Source organism: Eriocheir sinensis, chromosome 18 (assembly GCF_024679095.1).
Source record: "Eriocheir sinensis breed Jianghai 21 chromosome 18, ASM2467909v1, whole genome shotgun sequence".
NCBI lineage: Eukaryota > Metazoa > Arthropoda > Malacostraca > Decapoda > Varunidae > Eriocheir > Eriocheir sinensis.
The window spans coordinates 20,436,913-20,452,141 of NC_066526.1; the positions used below are offsets into that span (position 1 = coordinate 20,436,913).

Consider the following 15,229-nt stretch of genomic DNA (forward strand, 5'->3'; position numbering starts at 1 on the left):
ATTAAGTCAGCACATAATAGCCAATACAACACCACTAACTAGCATTTTTATCTCCCACGCCTCTCTTCACTTCTCCCTCTCTCCCCTTCACATGCAAAGAGGAGGGAGGGAGGGGCGTAAAGAGAGGAGGGGTCACGAGAGGCTAGGTAAGGTAAGGTCAGGTAAGGTCATGTCATACCTTGGCGATCCTCCGGACGAACTGGGAAAGAAGATGACAGAGACAGGTCAGTAAGAGAATATGCATCAGGGAAATGAAGAAAAAACAGGAAAATACAGTGTCGATCCTGGGTTATATTTTTACTGGTTCGTCCTCCTCCTCCTCCTCCCCTTCCACCTCCTTCCCAGCCACACCAAGACAACTGTTCCCTCAAGTCACGAAAGTTAATACCAGTTTCTTAGAATAAACCGCCACAAGAACCTTACGAGCGCCGCGCACGCCATCTCGCGGCCAAGAACTTCCCTCTCCTCGCGTCAACACACTCACTCCTGGGGCCGCATTCTGAAACCCTCCGGAGCTCAAGCACACGTATTTAACAAGGCTTTCACAGGCGTTTTGGGCATTTCCAGGGGTAGTTTAATGACCCTGGTGGTAGTGTGACCCTTTTTCTTTACCCATGAACGTGAAAAAACACTGATGAGAACCCGATTAATCACATTTTCGACCTTTGGAAATAGTTATTGAGAGGAGGAAGCGTCTGAGCATGCCAATCCAGCTGCCTCGGAAATCTTTTAATAAGCGAATGGCCGCGTGACGCAATCCTATCAGGCGTAATAATGATTGCAGGTATAAAATCAACTCCATTCAATACCCGCTGACTCGGAGGTAATGCAGATAATAAGAGGTAATGCAGGTAATAATACGAGTCGCAATAATAAAATCAATTTCATTTATTATCACGAGCCGGCGAGGGAGCGTGAGTGCATGATCATAACAAGGCTAGTAAAAGGATAACGAACCCTTTCCAATACCATGCCACTAGGAAAGGTGTGCAGGTAAATAAGCTTCCCATTTTCCCGGGCGAGTTTTAGGAAAAGAGAGTAAAGGGTAAATGAAGTCTTTCCGATACCAAGCCGCTAGGAAAGGTGTGTGCAGGTAACAGTGGGTTTTGGTACAGGTAAATAAGCTCCGTAGTTCCCCGGCGAGTTCTAGGAAAAGAGAGCAGCTATGACAAGGATAAATAAATGCAATACTAATACTTTCAGGTGATTAGATAACGGGAAGGTGATGCAGGTTAATAAGAGTAGTCAGAAAACAATAAGGCTCAACCAATAACGATAGTGTGTCCTGCCGTCTGGAAGTGTCTCATGAACTACGGTCAGAAAATACCACCAGAAATATACCCTTCACAAAATCATCAACGACTGTATCCAAAATAAAAGGAAATGTTATACTGATCTCATTAACCAAAGAAAAGGTCCAAAATAACATCGTAGTCTATTCTTTAATGATCTTTAAAGCTTACTCTTTGTGCATTTAAATTAATGAATCAAGAATAGTTTTAAAATTCAACAGAAAAGATATAACGACGAATTCATGTGCAAGATTCACTCCAAGTTATATAATGAACAGCATATTCTTAAAGTTCAGTAGCAAAAAAAGCTATATTGAAGAGTACATTTATAAGATTCAGTTGAAAAGACAATAAAAAGTATTATGTAGCATTACGTTGAAAAAAAGAAAAGTAATCCACTAACGCAAGACTTGAGAAGAAGGTGAAGAAGTGCAAGGCAAATGGACACGGAGGAGAAGACACACATTTCCCTATGAACGTAAACACAGGCCAAGACACGCGCCCTGCCCACGACGCTGCAATCACGGGGCATAAAGTGTTGGCAGGCTGGGGAGGAGAGACCACACGTTGACGGCTAAATAGAATTACAAACTCCTAAAGCCGCTGTTCCACCGCTAAAGATGATGTCAAACAGGACCTCCGGCACGCCAACCCCTCGTTCGCATGCAACACTCCGCCACGCAACACAAAGACGCCCCCCCCCCCTCCACACACACACACCTATACAACGCAACATTTTCTCTCCTTCATGTTTTGTGCGTCAGATGTGCGTGGAAGTATTCTTGATAGATAAGGAAGGTACCTAATTTTTTTCCAGGCAACACAGAGCTTCCATTGCAGCACCAACACGCAACACAAAGACGTACACCGCAACGCAACGTAACACTTTCCTTTCCTCATGTGTTGTGTGTGTGTTAGGTGTGCCATGGAAGTGTTTTAGACATGTGAAAAGTGTTATCCAAATTTTTCATGTAACACAAATTTCCATGGCAACACTCCACGACGCAGCACAAAGACGCCTCCCGCAACGCAACGCAGCACTTTCCCTCCCTCGTGTGTTGTGTGGTGAGTGTGTTGTGGAAGTGTTCTCGATAAATAAGTAAGGGAGTGTTATTTAAAACATCATGCAACACAAAACTCCCAATATGACAAACTAAAAAAAAAAAGATGAAAAAACAAATTGGTGGACTGAAAGCAAATTATTCATCCAGAGAAGAAAAAAACAAACAAAAAACGATCTCAAACACACACACACACACACACACACACACACACAAAAGCCAATGTGCAATACTGACAATAACAAAAACTAAAACAAAAACAAATAAACGATAAAACAAATAGATCGACTGAAAGCAAATTATTCATCCCGAGAAAAAAAAAACGAACTCAAACACACACACACACACACACACACACACACACACACACAAAAAAAAAAAAAAAAAAGGCCAACATGCAATAATGACAATAACAAAAACTAAAACAAAAACAATCCAATTCTACTTAAGACCTGACTCGAACAAAGGTATTGAAAGAGACGTCACACGCACACACGCACACACACACACACACACACACACACACACACACACACACACACACATCACCCAAGGCACGTGAGGGTCTGTCTAGAAGCAAAAAACACACACACAAAAAAAATGAGAGAGAGAGAGAGAGAGAGAGAGAGAGAGAGAGAGAGAGAGAGAGAGAGAGAGAGAGAGAGAGAGAGAGAGAGAGAGAGAGAGAGAGAGAGAGAGAGAGTCCTTCGTTCCTGGACTCTCAAACTTCTGAAACAAGCAAAGGCGTCCCAAAGATAGCTTGCGGGCACGCACACGCAGGGGACGGAGCGAGGACGAAAGGAAGGAGGAAAGAAGGAACGAAGGAAGGAAGAGGAGAAAAGGAAAGCAGGAACAAAGTAAGGAGGATGAGAAGAGGGAAAGAAGGAAGGAAAATGACTGAAAAAAAATAATGGAACAATAGGATGAGTAAGAAAGAGAACGAATGAAGAGAAGAGAATGAGAGGAAGAAAAAGGAGCGAAGGAAGGAGAAGAGGGACAGAAGGACGAAGGAAAGAGGGGAAAAGGGTGAAAGAAGTAGAGTATGAAGAGGATGATAGAAGAAGCGAAGGAGAGATAATGGGAGAGGGAAAGAAGGAAGGGAGAAAGGTGGAAGAAAGATGAAAAGAAGGAACGAAAGAAGGAGGAAGAGTAATGAAAATAAAGAACAAAGGAACGTGGGGAGAAGGAAAAGAACGAGAGAGGCGAAGAAGGAACGTTGAGCTTTTGGAAGAGTGCCATTTTAACAGCTTTTTATCGTTTTTGAGTCGTGTTCAAGGTACTTTCGACCAAGGTAAAAAAAAAAGAAAAAAGAAAAATAAGCTTAAGTGGAGTAATCGAAGGCCGAAGCATTGTTAGGAAGCTGCTCAAGTGCGTGGGATGACAAGACTAAGGCAAAGTTAACTACACCAGCAAATGCCTTTTTTTTAACTAGGATGTAAACAGGCAAAGAAGTAAATAAGTATGAAGTAAAGAAGTGCTCAAAAACGTAACTATTCTTTGTTTTGTCTTTGTTCTGAATCCGTTCGCGAAACATACAAACAAAAAGAAGTAAAGATGAGTGACTAGATTTTAGTTTTAATAATGGTAAGTAACTCGCCATTGTACGTTAAGTTAAAAGGACTAATTAGAAACAGGTAAGGTTCGTTGGATCTGAGGTTTGGAGGTACGCCGTAATTGCACGTACTGGTGATAAATAAAAGCAAACAAAAAAGGAGAGGAAAAAGAGGGAGAGAGGAGAGTAGGGGGTAGGAGAGAGAGAGAGAGGGAGAGAACGGAATAGAAAGTAGGAGAGGGAGGGAGAGAATGGAGGATGAGTAGGAGGAGGAGAAGCACGAGAAACAGACAACAAATAAAACCATCAAATCGAGGAAGAGAAGGAGAGGTAGAGAGATAGAAGGTAGGAGAGAAGAGAGATAAACATGGCGAGAAAGAGGAGTAGAGAGGCAGGTGAAGTTCCTAGAAATGAGTGTCGTTTTGAAATCTCCACAACGGATGATGAGACTTAACTATATTCTCTCCTAACCAGACCAAACCACTCTCACCCTCTACCACAAGACGCACACACTCCCACGCCAACGCCAGACTCTCACACGCCTCCCGGAACATCTCTTAATACCTTCTCACGTAATGCTCATATATTCTCATGACCTTTCCGCTCCTCATCCACTACCGACGCCCTCCCACGGTAAACTACGCCCTGAATCTCCTTCCCACGCCCCTCCCATGAAAGACACATACCTCCTCCACACGTCCAGCAGGAAAATTAGAGCAGATTGGAAGATAGAAGTAGGTTTTGGGATGCATAAAAAAATAAAGTTAGTTATGATACCGCACCTCTTCCAGTACTTCCCTTCCACCTTCCAGTACTTCCCTTCCACCTTCCAGTACTTCCCTTCCACCTCTTCCAGTACTTTCCTTCCACCTTCCAGTACTTCCCTTCCACCTTCCAGTACTTCCCTTCCACCTCTTCCAGTACTTCCCTTCCACCTTCCAGTACTTCCCTTCCACATTCCAGTACTTCCCTTCCACCTTCCAGTACTTCCCTTCCACCTCTTCCAGTACTTCCTCTCCTCTTTTTTTCGTTTCACTATTGCGACTGGTGTGATAAAATGATGCTGTGAGAGGTGAGATGAGGTTACCTGTCTGGCGCTAATGATTTTGTTGGACAGGTGAGTGAGTCCCGGAGATGCGATGTGATTAGTGAGGTCTAGGTTGTTTCTAGATGAAAGTCCGCCAAACTGCAACTTTATAAATACTACTATGTCCATTGCTGCTAAAATGATACTAATACAGCTTATCCGTATGCCAGACAACACCAACAAAGTAAAGTTAAGAGGCTGTTGAATATCTCCCCAAAACAAGCATCACGTGTTACAGTAATGGAAAAACGAGTTACATTATTATTATTATTCATATTTAATCGGATTTCAGAGGCAAAAAACAAAGAAATCGGGAGATAAAAATTCCAACTCGATTTCAAGGGGGAGAAATGAGATAAACAGATTACGCGAAATACACCACAGACAAATAAAAGTAAATAAAAAAGGAGAGGAAAAAGAGGGAGACAGGAGAATAGGAGGTAGGAGAGAGACAGGGAGAAAGGAGTAGAAAGTAGGAGAGGGAAGGAGAGAATGGAAGAGGAGTAGGAGGAGGAGGAGGAGAAACACACAAGAAAAACACAACACAAATAAGAACATACAAAAAAAAAGAAGAGGAGAGAGAGAGAGAGGGGCGGGGGTAGTAGGTTGGAAAGAAAGGGAGAGAAACATGGAGAGAGAGGAGTAGAAAAGGAGAGGGAAGGAGAAAACAGGAGGATGAGGAGGAGGAAGAGGAGAAACACACAGCTAATAAAAAAATATAAAATGAGAAGAGGAGAGAGAGAGAGGAGGATTAGTATGTAGAAGAGGGATGGAAAGAACGGTTGAGCAAGGAGTAGGAGTTAGAGAAAGAAGGAAGGGAGCTGGGTAGAAAGTGGAGGTGGGCAGGAATTAGCTATGAGAGGTAAAGAAAGAGGAGGTTGGGGAAGGAGGAGAGACAGAGAGAGAGCTGGAAAGAGGGAGAGGAAAGCCAGACCCCCCCGCATTAATATTCCCCGAGGTGCGATAGGACTCAGGCCAAAAAACTTCTTATCTCATTTTCTTATGTGACAAGCCCCCATTACGGAGATACACGATAGCATACATCATTTGGGCGCGCACCGGGGCAGCCTCACACTTGTTTATCCGGACACACTTACACACACACACACACACACACTGCACGTCAATCATACTCGGAAAAGACGCAAAATGGTAGTGAATTCAGAGTTTTTTGTATTATAAAAAAAATTAAGCACATATTAGATTAGTGAATATTCTTGCGTTGGAGAGAGAAAAAAAATCTGCCAGTACAACAGAAAATAGGACCAGTTTTTTTTACAAATATGAAAAAAAGAGGATAATTGACAATCGAAAGAAACAAATATATAGACAAACATAAATAGACAGATGGATAAATAGATAGATAGACGGATATAGAAAGAACGACAACACGAACGAGTGCGAGAGAATGTGTTAGAGAGAGTAAGAGACAGAGAGAGAGTGAGAGAGAGAGAGAGGCCCTGCTCCCGACAGCCAACAAATCACTTACTTACAGATAAAGGAAACCCATCAGGCCTGTTTCTGAAGCCCCGATGAAAACAAACTCGCGACGTAGATTGAAGGGCGGCTCTTTTTTTCAATAAACTGATGCAAGTACAGATATATATTGAGAGAGAGAGAGAGAGAGAGAGAGAGAGAGAGAGAGAGAGAGAGAGAGAGAGAGAGAGAGAGAGAGAGAGAGAGAGAGAGAGAGAGAGAGAGAGAGAGAGAGAGAGAGAGAGAGAGAGAGAGAGAGATACCCACCCACCCACCCACTGACACCCACACCCACCCACTGCAGCTTTTAAATATTTTGTTAACCGGAATATGAAACTGAGGAAGGGAGAGAGAAAGGGAAGAAGGGAGGGAGGGAGAGAGGAGATAGGAGAGGGAGTAGGAAATAAGTGGAGACGAGATAGGAAGAGGAAGAAGGAGGAGAGAGGAATTCAATAGCAGCAAAGTCAATGGGAGATGACTGAAGAGTGAAACATATATTGAGAGAGGGAAAGAGAGAGAGACTGACAGAGAGAGATTTGAAAGGATGCGACTAAGGGAATATCACGGACCGAACAGAAGATAAATTCAATGCCTGTGAAAGCGAACGAAAAGAACAAAACGCACACGATAGCTGCCCGATGAGGGAGAAAAAGACGAAATGAAAGACTGAGAGAATGTAAGGAACCAGAACGCTGTAAAGAAAAGACATGGATAAAAGGGAGAGATATAAGGGGTGGAGAAAGGGAAGAAACGGGATTATGAAGGAGTGAAGAACAAGGGGAGGGAGAATTAAGATTGTAAGATAAAGGAGAAAGAATACGAAAAAAGGAGAGAGTATGGAAGCGAATGGAAATGCATGAAATATTGAGGTAAATATGGCCGAGGAAAGAAGAATAAGGAGAAAGGTAAGAAAGGAGATTAATGAGAGATTTATACGGGAGATAAAGAAACTAGTAAAAATATAGAGGAAGAATATAGACGAAGGATTATCAGAAGGGTATATGATAAAGAATAAGAAGGGGGGAAATAATAATAAAGAGGAGGAAGAAAGATGATTCGATAAAGAAGAAAAGGTAAAAAAAGGATACAAAAACAGAAATACGGAAAAAAATAAGGAAAAACGAAAATGGAGGAAAGGAACGTAGAGAAGGAGAGACAATACGAAGAAAGGAGAGAGAGAGAGAGAGAGAGAGAGAGAGAGAGAGAGAGAGAGAGAGAGAGAGAGAGAGAGAGAGAGAGAGAGAGAGAGAGAGAGAGAGAGAGAGTACAAACAAGAGCGCGAGAGAGAGATAGAGAAAGGGGGGAAAGGCAGCTCAGGCCAGATTATGACCATTATCTGGGCAATTAACGAGCCTTCCGACAGATAACGTCCCCCTATGAGCAATCCCCGCCAATCACCGCGCTCCCTAGTGGCCAAGGTTATTGTCTGCACCAATTACAGACGTATATACACCCTTACCCCCCCGACACACACGCACACACACACACACACACACACACACATTAATCTCCTACTCCACACTTCCTCCACTCCACATAGCCTCACACCAACAGGAACGTTTTAACCACTTCCAACGTTTTTTCTTCACAATCCGCAACGTTTTTTCAGGACACGCGGTTTGGAGGGGAAGGAGGGGGGGGGGTAGGGGGGGAGCTGCACGTTCGTAAAGCCAGGCCGGACGCGATCAGACCCTTTAATCCAGACCAGTATAACACGCGCAGACCCCAATTATTCGGGATCATGGTGCGCTCAGCCTAGTCCCTTCGTGATGGAGGGCATATGGGGTACTCTCTCTCTCTCTCTCTCTCTCTCTCTCTCTTCACTGGGTTTTGTCTTCTTTTTTTTTTCCCATTTATTTTTACTCCGCTATACTTCCCTTCCTCCTCATCCTCTTATTCCCTTCTTGCCTTTTCTCCATTTATTATTCTCAGTTTTTCCTTCCCTTATTTTTCTCTTCCTCCTCCTACTATTATTATTTCTCCTATTCCTCCTCTTCTTCCTTTTCATTTTTCTTATTTTCTCCTTTACCTCTTATTATTTTCCTCCTCCTCTTCTTCCTATACCTCGTCCCCTTTCCCCCTATTTTTATCTGCTTTTCTTCCTGCCTCCTCCTACTACTATTGCTACTACTACTATTTCTCCTATTCCTCCTCTTCTTCAATTTCCATTTTCCTATTTTCTTCTTTTCTTATTATTATCCTCCTCTTTCTGCACTTCCAGCAATACTTTTCCTTCTCCTTCACCGCCTCCTCCTCCTCTCCTTACCCCCCTCCCCCTCCTCCTCCACCAGCACCACCTCTTCCCGGACGCTAAGAATGCCTGCAGGAAATATGCAACACACACGCGGCGCTGCTTCGGTCCCCCAATATGTAAAGCAGTTTTATATAGAGGGATTATCTGGGGCAATACTTTCCGAGGGTCCGAACGGCTACCATGATATTTCCCGGGACGCTCTGAGTGGGAGAGAAGGAGAGGGGAAAGAGGAGGAGGAGGAGGAGGAGGTAAAGGTGAGAGGGAAAGAGGTGAGGGAGAAAGAGATGGAGGATGGGAACGGTCTAGAGAGCAGAGGAAGGGAAGACTGGAAGGAGATAGAAGAGGAGAAGGAGGGAAGAGAAGGAAGAAGAGAGAAAAGGATGGGAACGGTCTAGACAGGTGAACAGGTAAGAAAGAAGATAGGAAGAAGGAGATAGAGAAGTAAAAGGAGGGAAGAAGTGAGAGGGAGGAAGAAAGGGAGAATGGGAACACTAAACTGATGAAGAGGTAAGAGAAGACAGTAGGTTTTAAGGAAAGTGGAGAGGAAGAAAAAAAATAAGAGGAAGGAAAAGGAGATAGAGGAGCAGAAGGAGAATAGAGGTGAGAGATGAAGAGAGAGAGGAAGAGAAGTTGGCAACGGTCTAAACAGGTAAGGAGGTAGAAGAGGATAGGTAAGAGACAGAAGGTTTTAAAAGGAGCGCAGAAGAAAATGGAAAGTGAAGGCGGAAAACCAAGAATAGACGAATGAGTATAGACAAAATAGTAGATAAATATGTAAAAAGTAAAGAAATGGGAACGCAAAGGGAAAAAGAAGAGATATATACACGACGAAGAGAGAAAGAGAATGACAAAAGAACAGAAGCATAGAGGAAAAAAAAAGAGTAGGAAGAGGAATAGAGATAAAAATAGCTGATTAATGAAGCTAAACGAGTAGGAGGAGGAGGAAGAGGAGGAAAAGGAGGACGCAGAAAGAGTAGGAGTAGCAGAAGCAGCATTAGGAGGAGGAGGAGGAGGAGGAGGAGGAGGAGGAAGAAGAGGTAGCTGAGTCGCCACACCTGGTAGAGTTCCCGCCCGTGTTTTGTGTGAGTTTCCGGCGGCGGGACCCAAAAACGTGCGGGGGGGGTAGGGGAGGGACGAAGGGGGGAGAGGGGCGTCAGGGGGGAGGCAGGGGGGGCGTCAAAGTTGCTCCTGGCTCACGGGTTTGCGGCGGCCAAGAGCGTTCTGGCGGGAAAGCTTCGGCGCGGCACTAAAACCTGACCATTTGACCCTTGCCGCCGCCTACGTGAGCTCTTCCTTCCTTTCCGCCTTCCTTCTTTCATTATTTTTCATTTTCCCGCTGTAATTTTTCCTTCTGCCTCTTGATTCCTATTTTCCATCCCTCTTTCTGTTTGTCCTTTCTTTCCCTTTTTCTTTTTTCCCCAATTCCGGTGCCTAAGTGAGCTCTTCCTTTCTTCCTTCTTTCATTATTTTCCTTTTCCCTCCACAATCTATCTTTTGCCTCTTTCTTCCTGCTTTCCTTTTTTCTTTTTGTTCTTTTCTTTATCCCTCATTTCCGGGGCCTGAGTGAGCTCCTCCTTCATTCCCTTCTTCCTTCTTTTGTTGCTCTCCTTCTCCTTCCGTAATTCCTCCGTTCTTTCTGCTTCCTCCCTTCCTTTCTTTTCTTCGTCTTTCCTCTCCCTATCTCCGGCGTCAGTGATCTACTCCCTTACTCCTTCCTTTCGTTCTTTTTCCTCCTTCTTTCGTAATTGCTCCGTCCTTCATTCTTATTTTCCTTTTTCGTCTTCCTCCTCCATATTTCATCCACTCTTTCCCTCCTTATACACAAGAACACAAAGATTCTACAAAAAGGCCGATAGGTCTATACAAGGCAGCTCCTGTGAACTTAACCTAGCCTAACCTCACTATCGCCGTTGCCAGATTATCGTATTCAGAGCATAGTATTTACCGGTTTTTGACGCCTAACTATTGCCAAGAAACATCAGGAATTAGCTATTTTAACGATACGTATAAATGAATCTAGTTATTGGGGAACAGGAGACAGTTTTTGGGTCGGAAGTCGGTAAATATTAGAGGCTGAGTACGACAATCTGGCAACGTGGCTCACTATCCGTGAATTCATCTAACCTTATCTTGTATGTAGATCGTATTGACACCCACGCACCCACCCACACACCCACACACACACACACACACAGAACCTCCCCTCACACACACATACACCTTTCCCTTCCCCCCCAACACACACTCAGGTCTTGCCATCGCCGAGAGTTCCGTCCTGACAACAGTTTTAAAATTAGTTTATCTCACACAACCTGCAGCGGGAGGCACAAAGTTAGCCCCGCCCGCAGGCCACTCACTCACCCTCGCCTCGCCTTGCCTCCTCGCCTCTCTCATTTGCATCGCATTGAGTGTATAAGAGACAGAGTGGCCGCGTTAAATATCTATCTAAAAACATCTCCATTCCTCTTCCCTCTCTCGTCCTCCTCTGCCTCCTCCTCCTCTCTCTCACTCTACTTCGAAGGACATTATGGTAACTTTAGGATTCTTAGGGTGGAAAGTTTGTTATGTTCTCTTCGTTTTTGGTTCTATGTGGAGTTCGTTTTGTGTATGTGTGTGTGTGTGTGTGTTTTGCAGTGATGTTTTTGTACTGTGATTTGGTAATGTTGATGTACTATTTTTTCTTCCCTCTCACGGTGTTACTAATGGGGTTAAATAAAGAGGGTTAGTGATGAAATTGGCGATGGGTTAAAGAGGAAAAGAAAGGATATGAAAGTGGAGAAGATAAAAACAGGAAAGAGGAGACAGGGGAGAGAAAATAAAAGCATGTTATCGAAATGAGTGAAGGAAAGAAAAGGGAGGCATGGAGGGAGGGAGAAAAACAGAGGGTTAGTCATCAAAATGGAGATAAACTTAAGAGGAAAAGGAAATAAATGGCGGTGAAGAAGAAAAAAAAAGAAAAAAAAAGACGATACACATGAGGGAGAAAAAACATGTTATCGGAATGAGTGAAGGAGAGAAAAGTGAAGAAGAGAAATAAACAGAAAACTAAAGAGGAAAAACAAGTATACGAAAGTGGAGGAGAAAAAAAGAACGAAAAAAGACGAAAGAAAAGAGGAAAGAAAAAGTTATCGAAATGAGTGAAGAAAAGAAGAGAGGAAAAGGAGGAGGGAGGGGGAGATAAGCGGAGCGGAAGGGAGGGGTGACGGGGAGACGGAACGGGATATGGGGAGAAGAGGAGGAGGAGGAGGAGGAGGAGGAGGTAAGTGTGAGGGATGATACAGAGTCAATAAAGGACCTGCCGCCGCCCCCGCCATCGATGCCTAATGAAAAATAAACAGAGGAGCTTCAGGTTACTGCGAAGAGGAGGAGGAGGAGGAGGAGGAGGAGGAGGAGGAGGAGATAATAACAGTAGTGGAGGTAATGGTTCGTGTGGTAGTCATGGTTTGTGATGGTGACTTAGTTTGGTGATGGTGATGGTGTTGATGGTGGTGGTGGTAGTTGGTGGTGATGGCGGTACTGTGGTGGTGATGGTGATTATGGTGGTAGGAAGGAGGTGGTAATGGTGGTAGTATTGTAGCCGATGGTGGTAGTTCTGATGGTGGCGATGCTGGTTAGTACTACAGATATTGGTGGTAGGTGGTGACAGTAGAAGGTGATGATGATGGTGGTGGTGATGGTGGTGGTGGAGGAGTGTAAATATGATGAAGGCAGTGTTCGGGGCGGCCAGATAAGGTAACCAATTATCTCTCCGTCACGCTGGTAGAAATACAATGCTTGAGAGGCTGAGGGTAGGCTTAATTAAAAGGCCTAGGGAGAGAGAGGGAGGGAGGGAGGGAGAGTAAGTTTACGCTAACCCAACTCAACATCTATTTCCTCCTCGATTCAGAGAGTCACCCTACAACACACAACATATCCTTCCCCTTCTGTGGTTAGCGGACGACTGGCTTTACATGCATCCCGAAGCCCTTTATATAACATGAAAGGATGAGTATGTTAACCCACGGCAACCTCAAGACCTATTTACTCATCAATTCAAAAAGGGGAGTCACAACAACACACGACACATCCTTCCCCTTCTGTAGTTAGCGGGTGACTGGCTTTACGTGCATCATCAGCCCCTTTATATAACCTTAGCTGCCTCAACGCCGCTCGATCCCCATTGGCCACGCGAGGACAGGTAAACCAATCAGGTGACAGCAATCAGTCCCAAGGGAATATGCCAATAGGGTGACACCGATCAATACGGAGACGAGTTTCTGTCTGCGGGGGAAGTTTTGGGGCGATAAGGAAGTTTTTGGAGGAGGAGGAGGAGGAGGCGGAGGAGGAGAGGTAGGAGAGGGAAAAGGAGATAAAGCTCACTCTCCTTTGACCTCCATTATTTTTTTGTGCAGAATTAATGAAAGAGGAGGAGGAGGAGGAGGAGGAGGAGGAGGATGAAGATGAGAGGGAGGAAGGGAGGAAGAGGAAAAAAAAAAGGAGGAAGAGGTAGAAGGGTTGATTTTTTTGTGGAGTATAAATGGATGAGGAAAAAGAAAAAAATAGATGAGGAGGAGGAGGAAGAAGAAGAGGATAAAGATGAGAGGAAGGAAGAGGAGAAGAAGGAGGAGGAGGTGAGGGAAAAGCGTACTTTTTTGTGGATAATAAATGAACGAGGAAGAGGATAAAGATGAAAAAGAGGACAAGGAGGAGAAAGAGGAGGCGGAGGAAGAAGAAGAGGGCGAAGACGGGGGTGGGGTGGGTTGGGGGGTGGGGTGGGTAGGAAAGTCTTTTCTCCACTTCCTGACAAAAACAACCTCAGGGCCGCAAAGACTAAAGATTCTGAGACGAGAGCTTAATATTCTTCTTCCTGACCTTTGATGTTCCCTATTCATGAGAGGAGGAGGAGGAGGAGGAGGAGGACGGGGGGTTGGTATAAAAGAGGCAGGAAGTGGAAAAAAACTGAAAAGACGAGAGAAAAAAAAGGGATAACTGAGATAAAAGAGAAGTTAAAAGACAAACAACGTAAGACTCAAAGCGGCGGTGCTCATCTCCGTATGCTTAGCCCTGAGCACGCGACTTAATGAGGAAACACACACTAACAAACACACACACACACACACATAAACAGTACAAGAACGCGAGCGAGAGAGAGAGAAAGAGAGAGGGGCAACAACAGCAACAACACCTCCAGACACCGAACCAGACCCGAGATATTTAGCGGATGCGACACGAAGGCGAAGAAAAGAAGAGAAAACAATACGAGAGCAAATTCCAATGGCGCGTCGCTGGAACAAGACCTGGAGTTAGTGTGTGTGTCTTGCCGCTTCAATAGAGCCGCCGCTGCTGCTGCTGCTGATGATGATGATGATGGTGATGATGGTGATGATACTTCCGCAATGCAGCACAGACGCGAAAACACACACACACACACACACACACACACACACACACACACACACACACAAAGCAACAAAAAAATATCAAAAAGACAAATCCGAATAAGAATGAAAGGAGACTGTAAAAAAGATTATAATGTACACACTGGCCTAAGGAACAAATATAAGCAGCTAATGGAGAAAAGATTACCTTCATAATTAGGATACATATGCAACAAAAGTATATGCCAGAGAGAATGTTAAATTTAAGGATGATGATTATGGTTAATGAATGGTAGAGTTTCTTTTGATTGCTTTTGATGGTTTACAAAGACACAGGTGAGGAAATGCAGATGAGATAAAGATAAGGGATACTGAGGATAGAAGGAGAGAGGAAAGAAAAGGTAGTATGAGGATACTAGGATAATAAAGGATACAAGCGAGAAATGAGAGTATTTCTTTGGTGTATATAAAGACAAATATGTGAAAATGCAAAGGAGAACGAAGGTGATGGACAACGAGGATGTAAGGAGGGGGGAGGAGAGGGAAGATGAAGATACAAGAGGATGGTTCCCACTTCCTCTTCTTACTATACCCTTGATTAAAAAAAAGAAGAAAAAAAAAAAGAGGATGGGAAGGGGAAAATGAGGCTACTAAAAAAGGGAAAAATAAGGATACGTAGGAAAAATGATAGTATTATAGAAGGTTTAAAAGGACAAGGTAAAGAATTAAAGAGCGGAACCAAGGAGGGGGACAACGAGGAGGAAAGGAGGGGGGAGGAGAGGGGGGGGGGGTGAAAATACAAGAGGTTAGAAAGGGGAGAATGAGGCAACTAAAGAAGGGTCAAAATAAGGATATATAAGAGAAATTATAGTATTTTTGAAGGTTTAAAAGGACAAGGTAAAGAAATATAGAGCGGAACCAAGGAGGGGGACAACGAGGATGCAAGAAGGGGGGAGGAGCGAGGAAGGAGGTGAGGATGCAGGCAAGAATGAGCGCGGCGCAAAGGATCGGCCGCCTAACTGTGGCTTTCAGGCCGCGAGCTGCGTCCCGAATATCTCAATATCGGATATCGGGGCTCGGTTTCCGATAGGTTGTCTTGCCCTTTCTCTAAATACCCAGCCCGCCACCCGCCTGAGAAACACACACACAC

The 15,229-nt window shown here is 44.2% G+C and overlaps 1 protein-coding gene across 6 annotated transcripts in view; it reads right to left on the minus strand.

Moving 5' to 3' along the window:
- LOC127000431 (teneurin-a-like) overlaps window positions 1–15,229 on the minus strand; it is a 382,877-nt gene that overhangs the window by 166,141 nt on the left and 201,507 nt on the right. For 5 of the 6 annotated variants that reach the window (XM_050864152.1, XM_050864149.1, XM_050864151.1 and 2 more), the window contains one exon: window positions 179–199. The exons of the other annotated variant lie outside the window; for it this stretch is intronic. In XM_050864152.1, coding sequence (XP_050720109.1) covers window positions 179–199 — 21 coding nt within the window. The remainder of the gene's footprint in view (window positions 1–178; window positions 200–15,229) is intronic. 6 annotated transcript variants of the gene reach the window in all.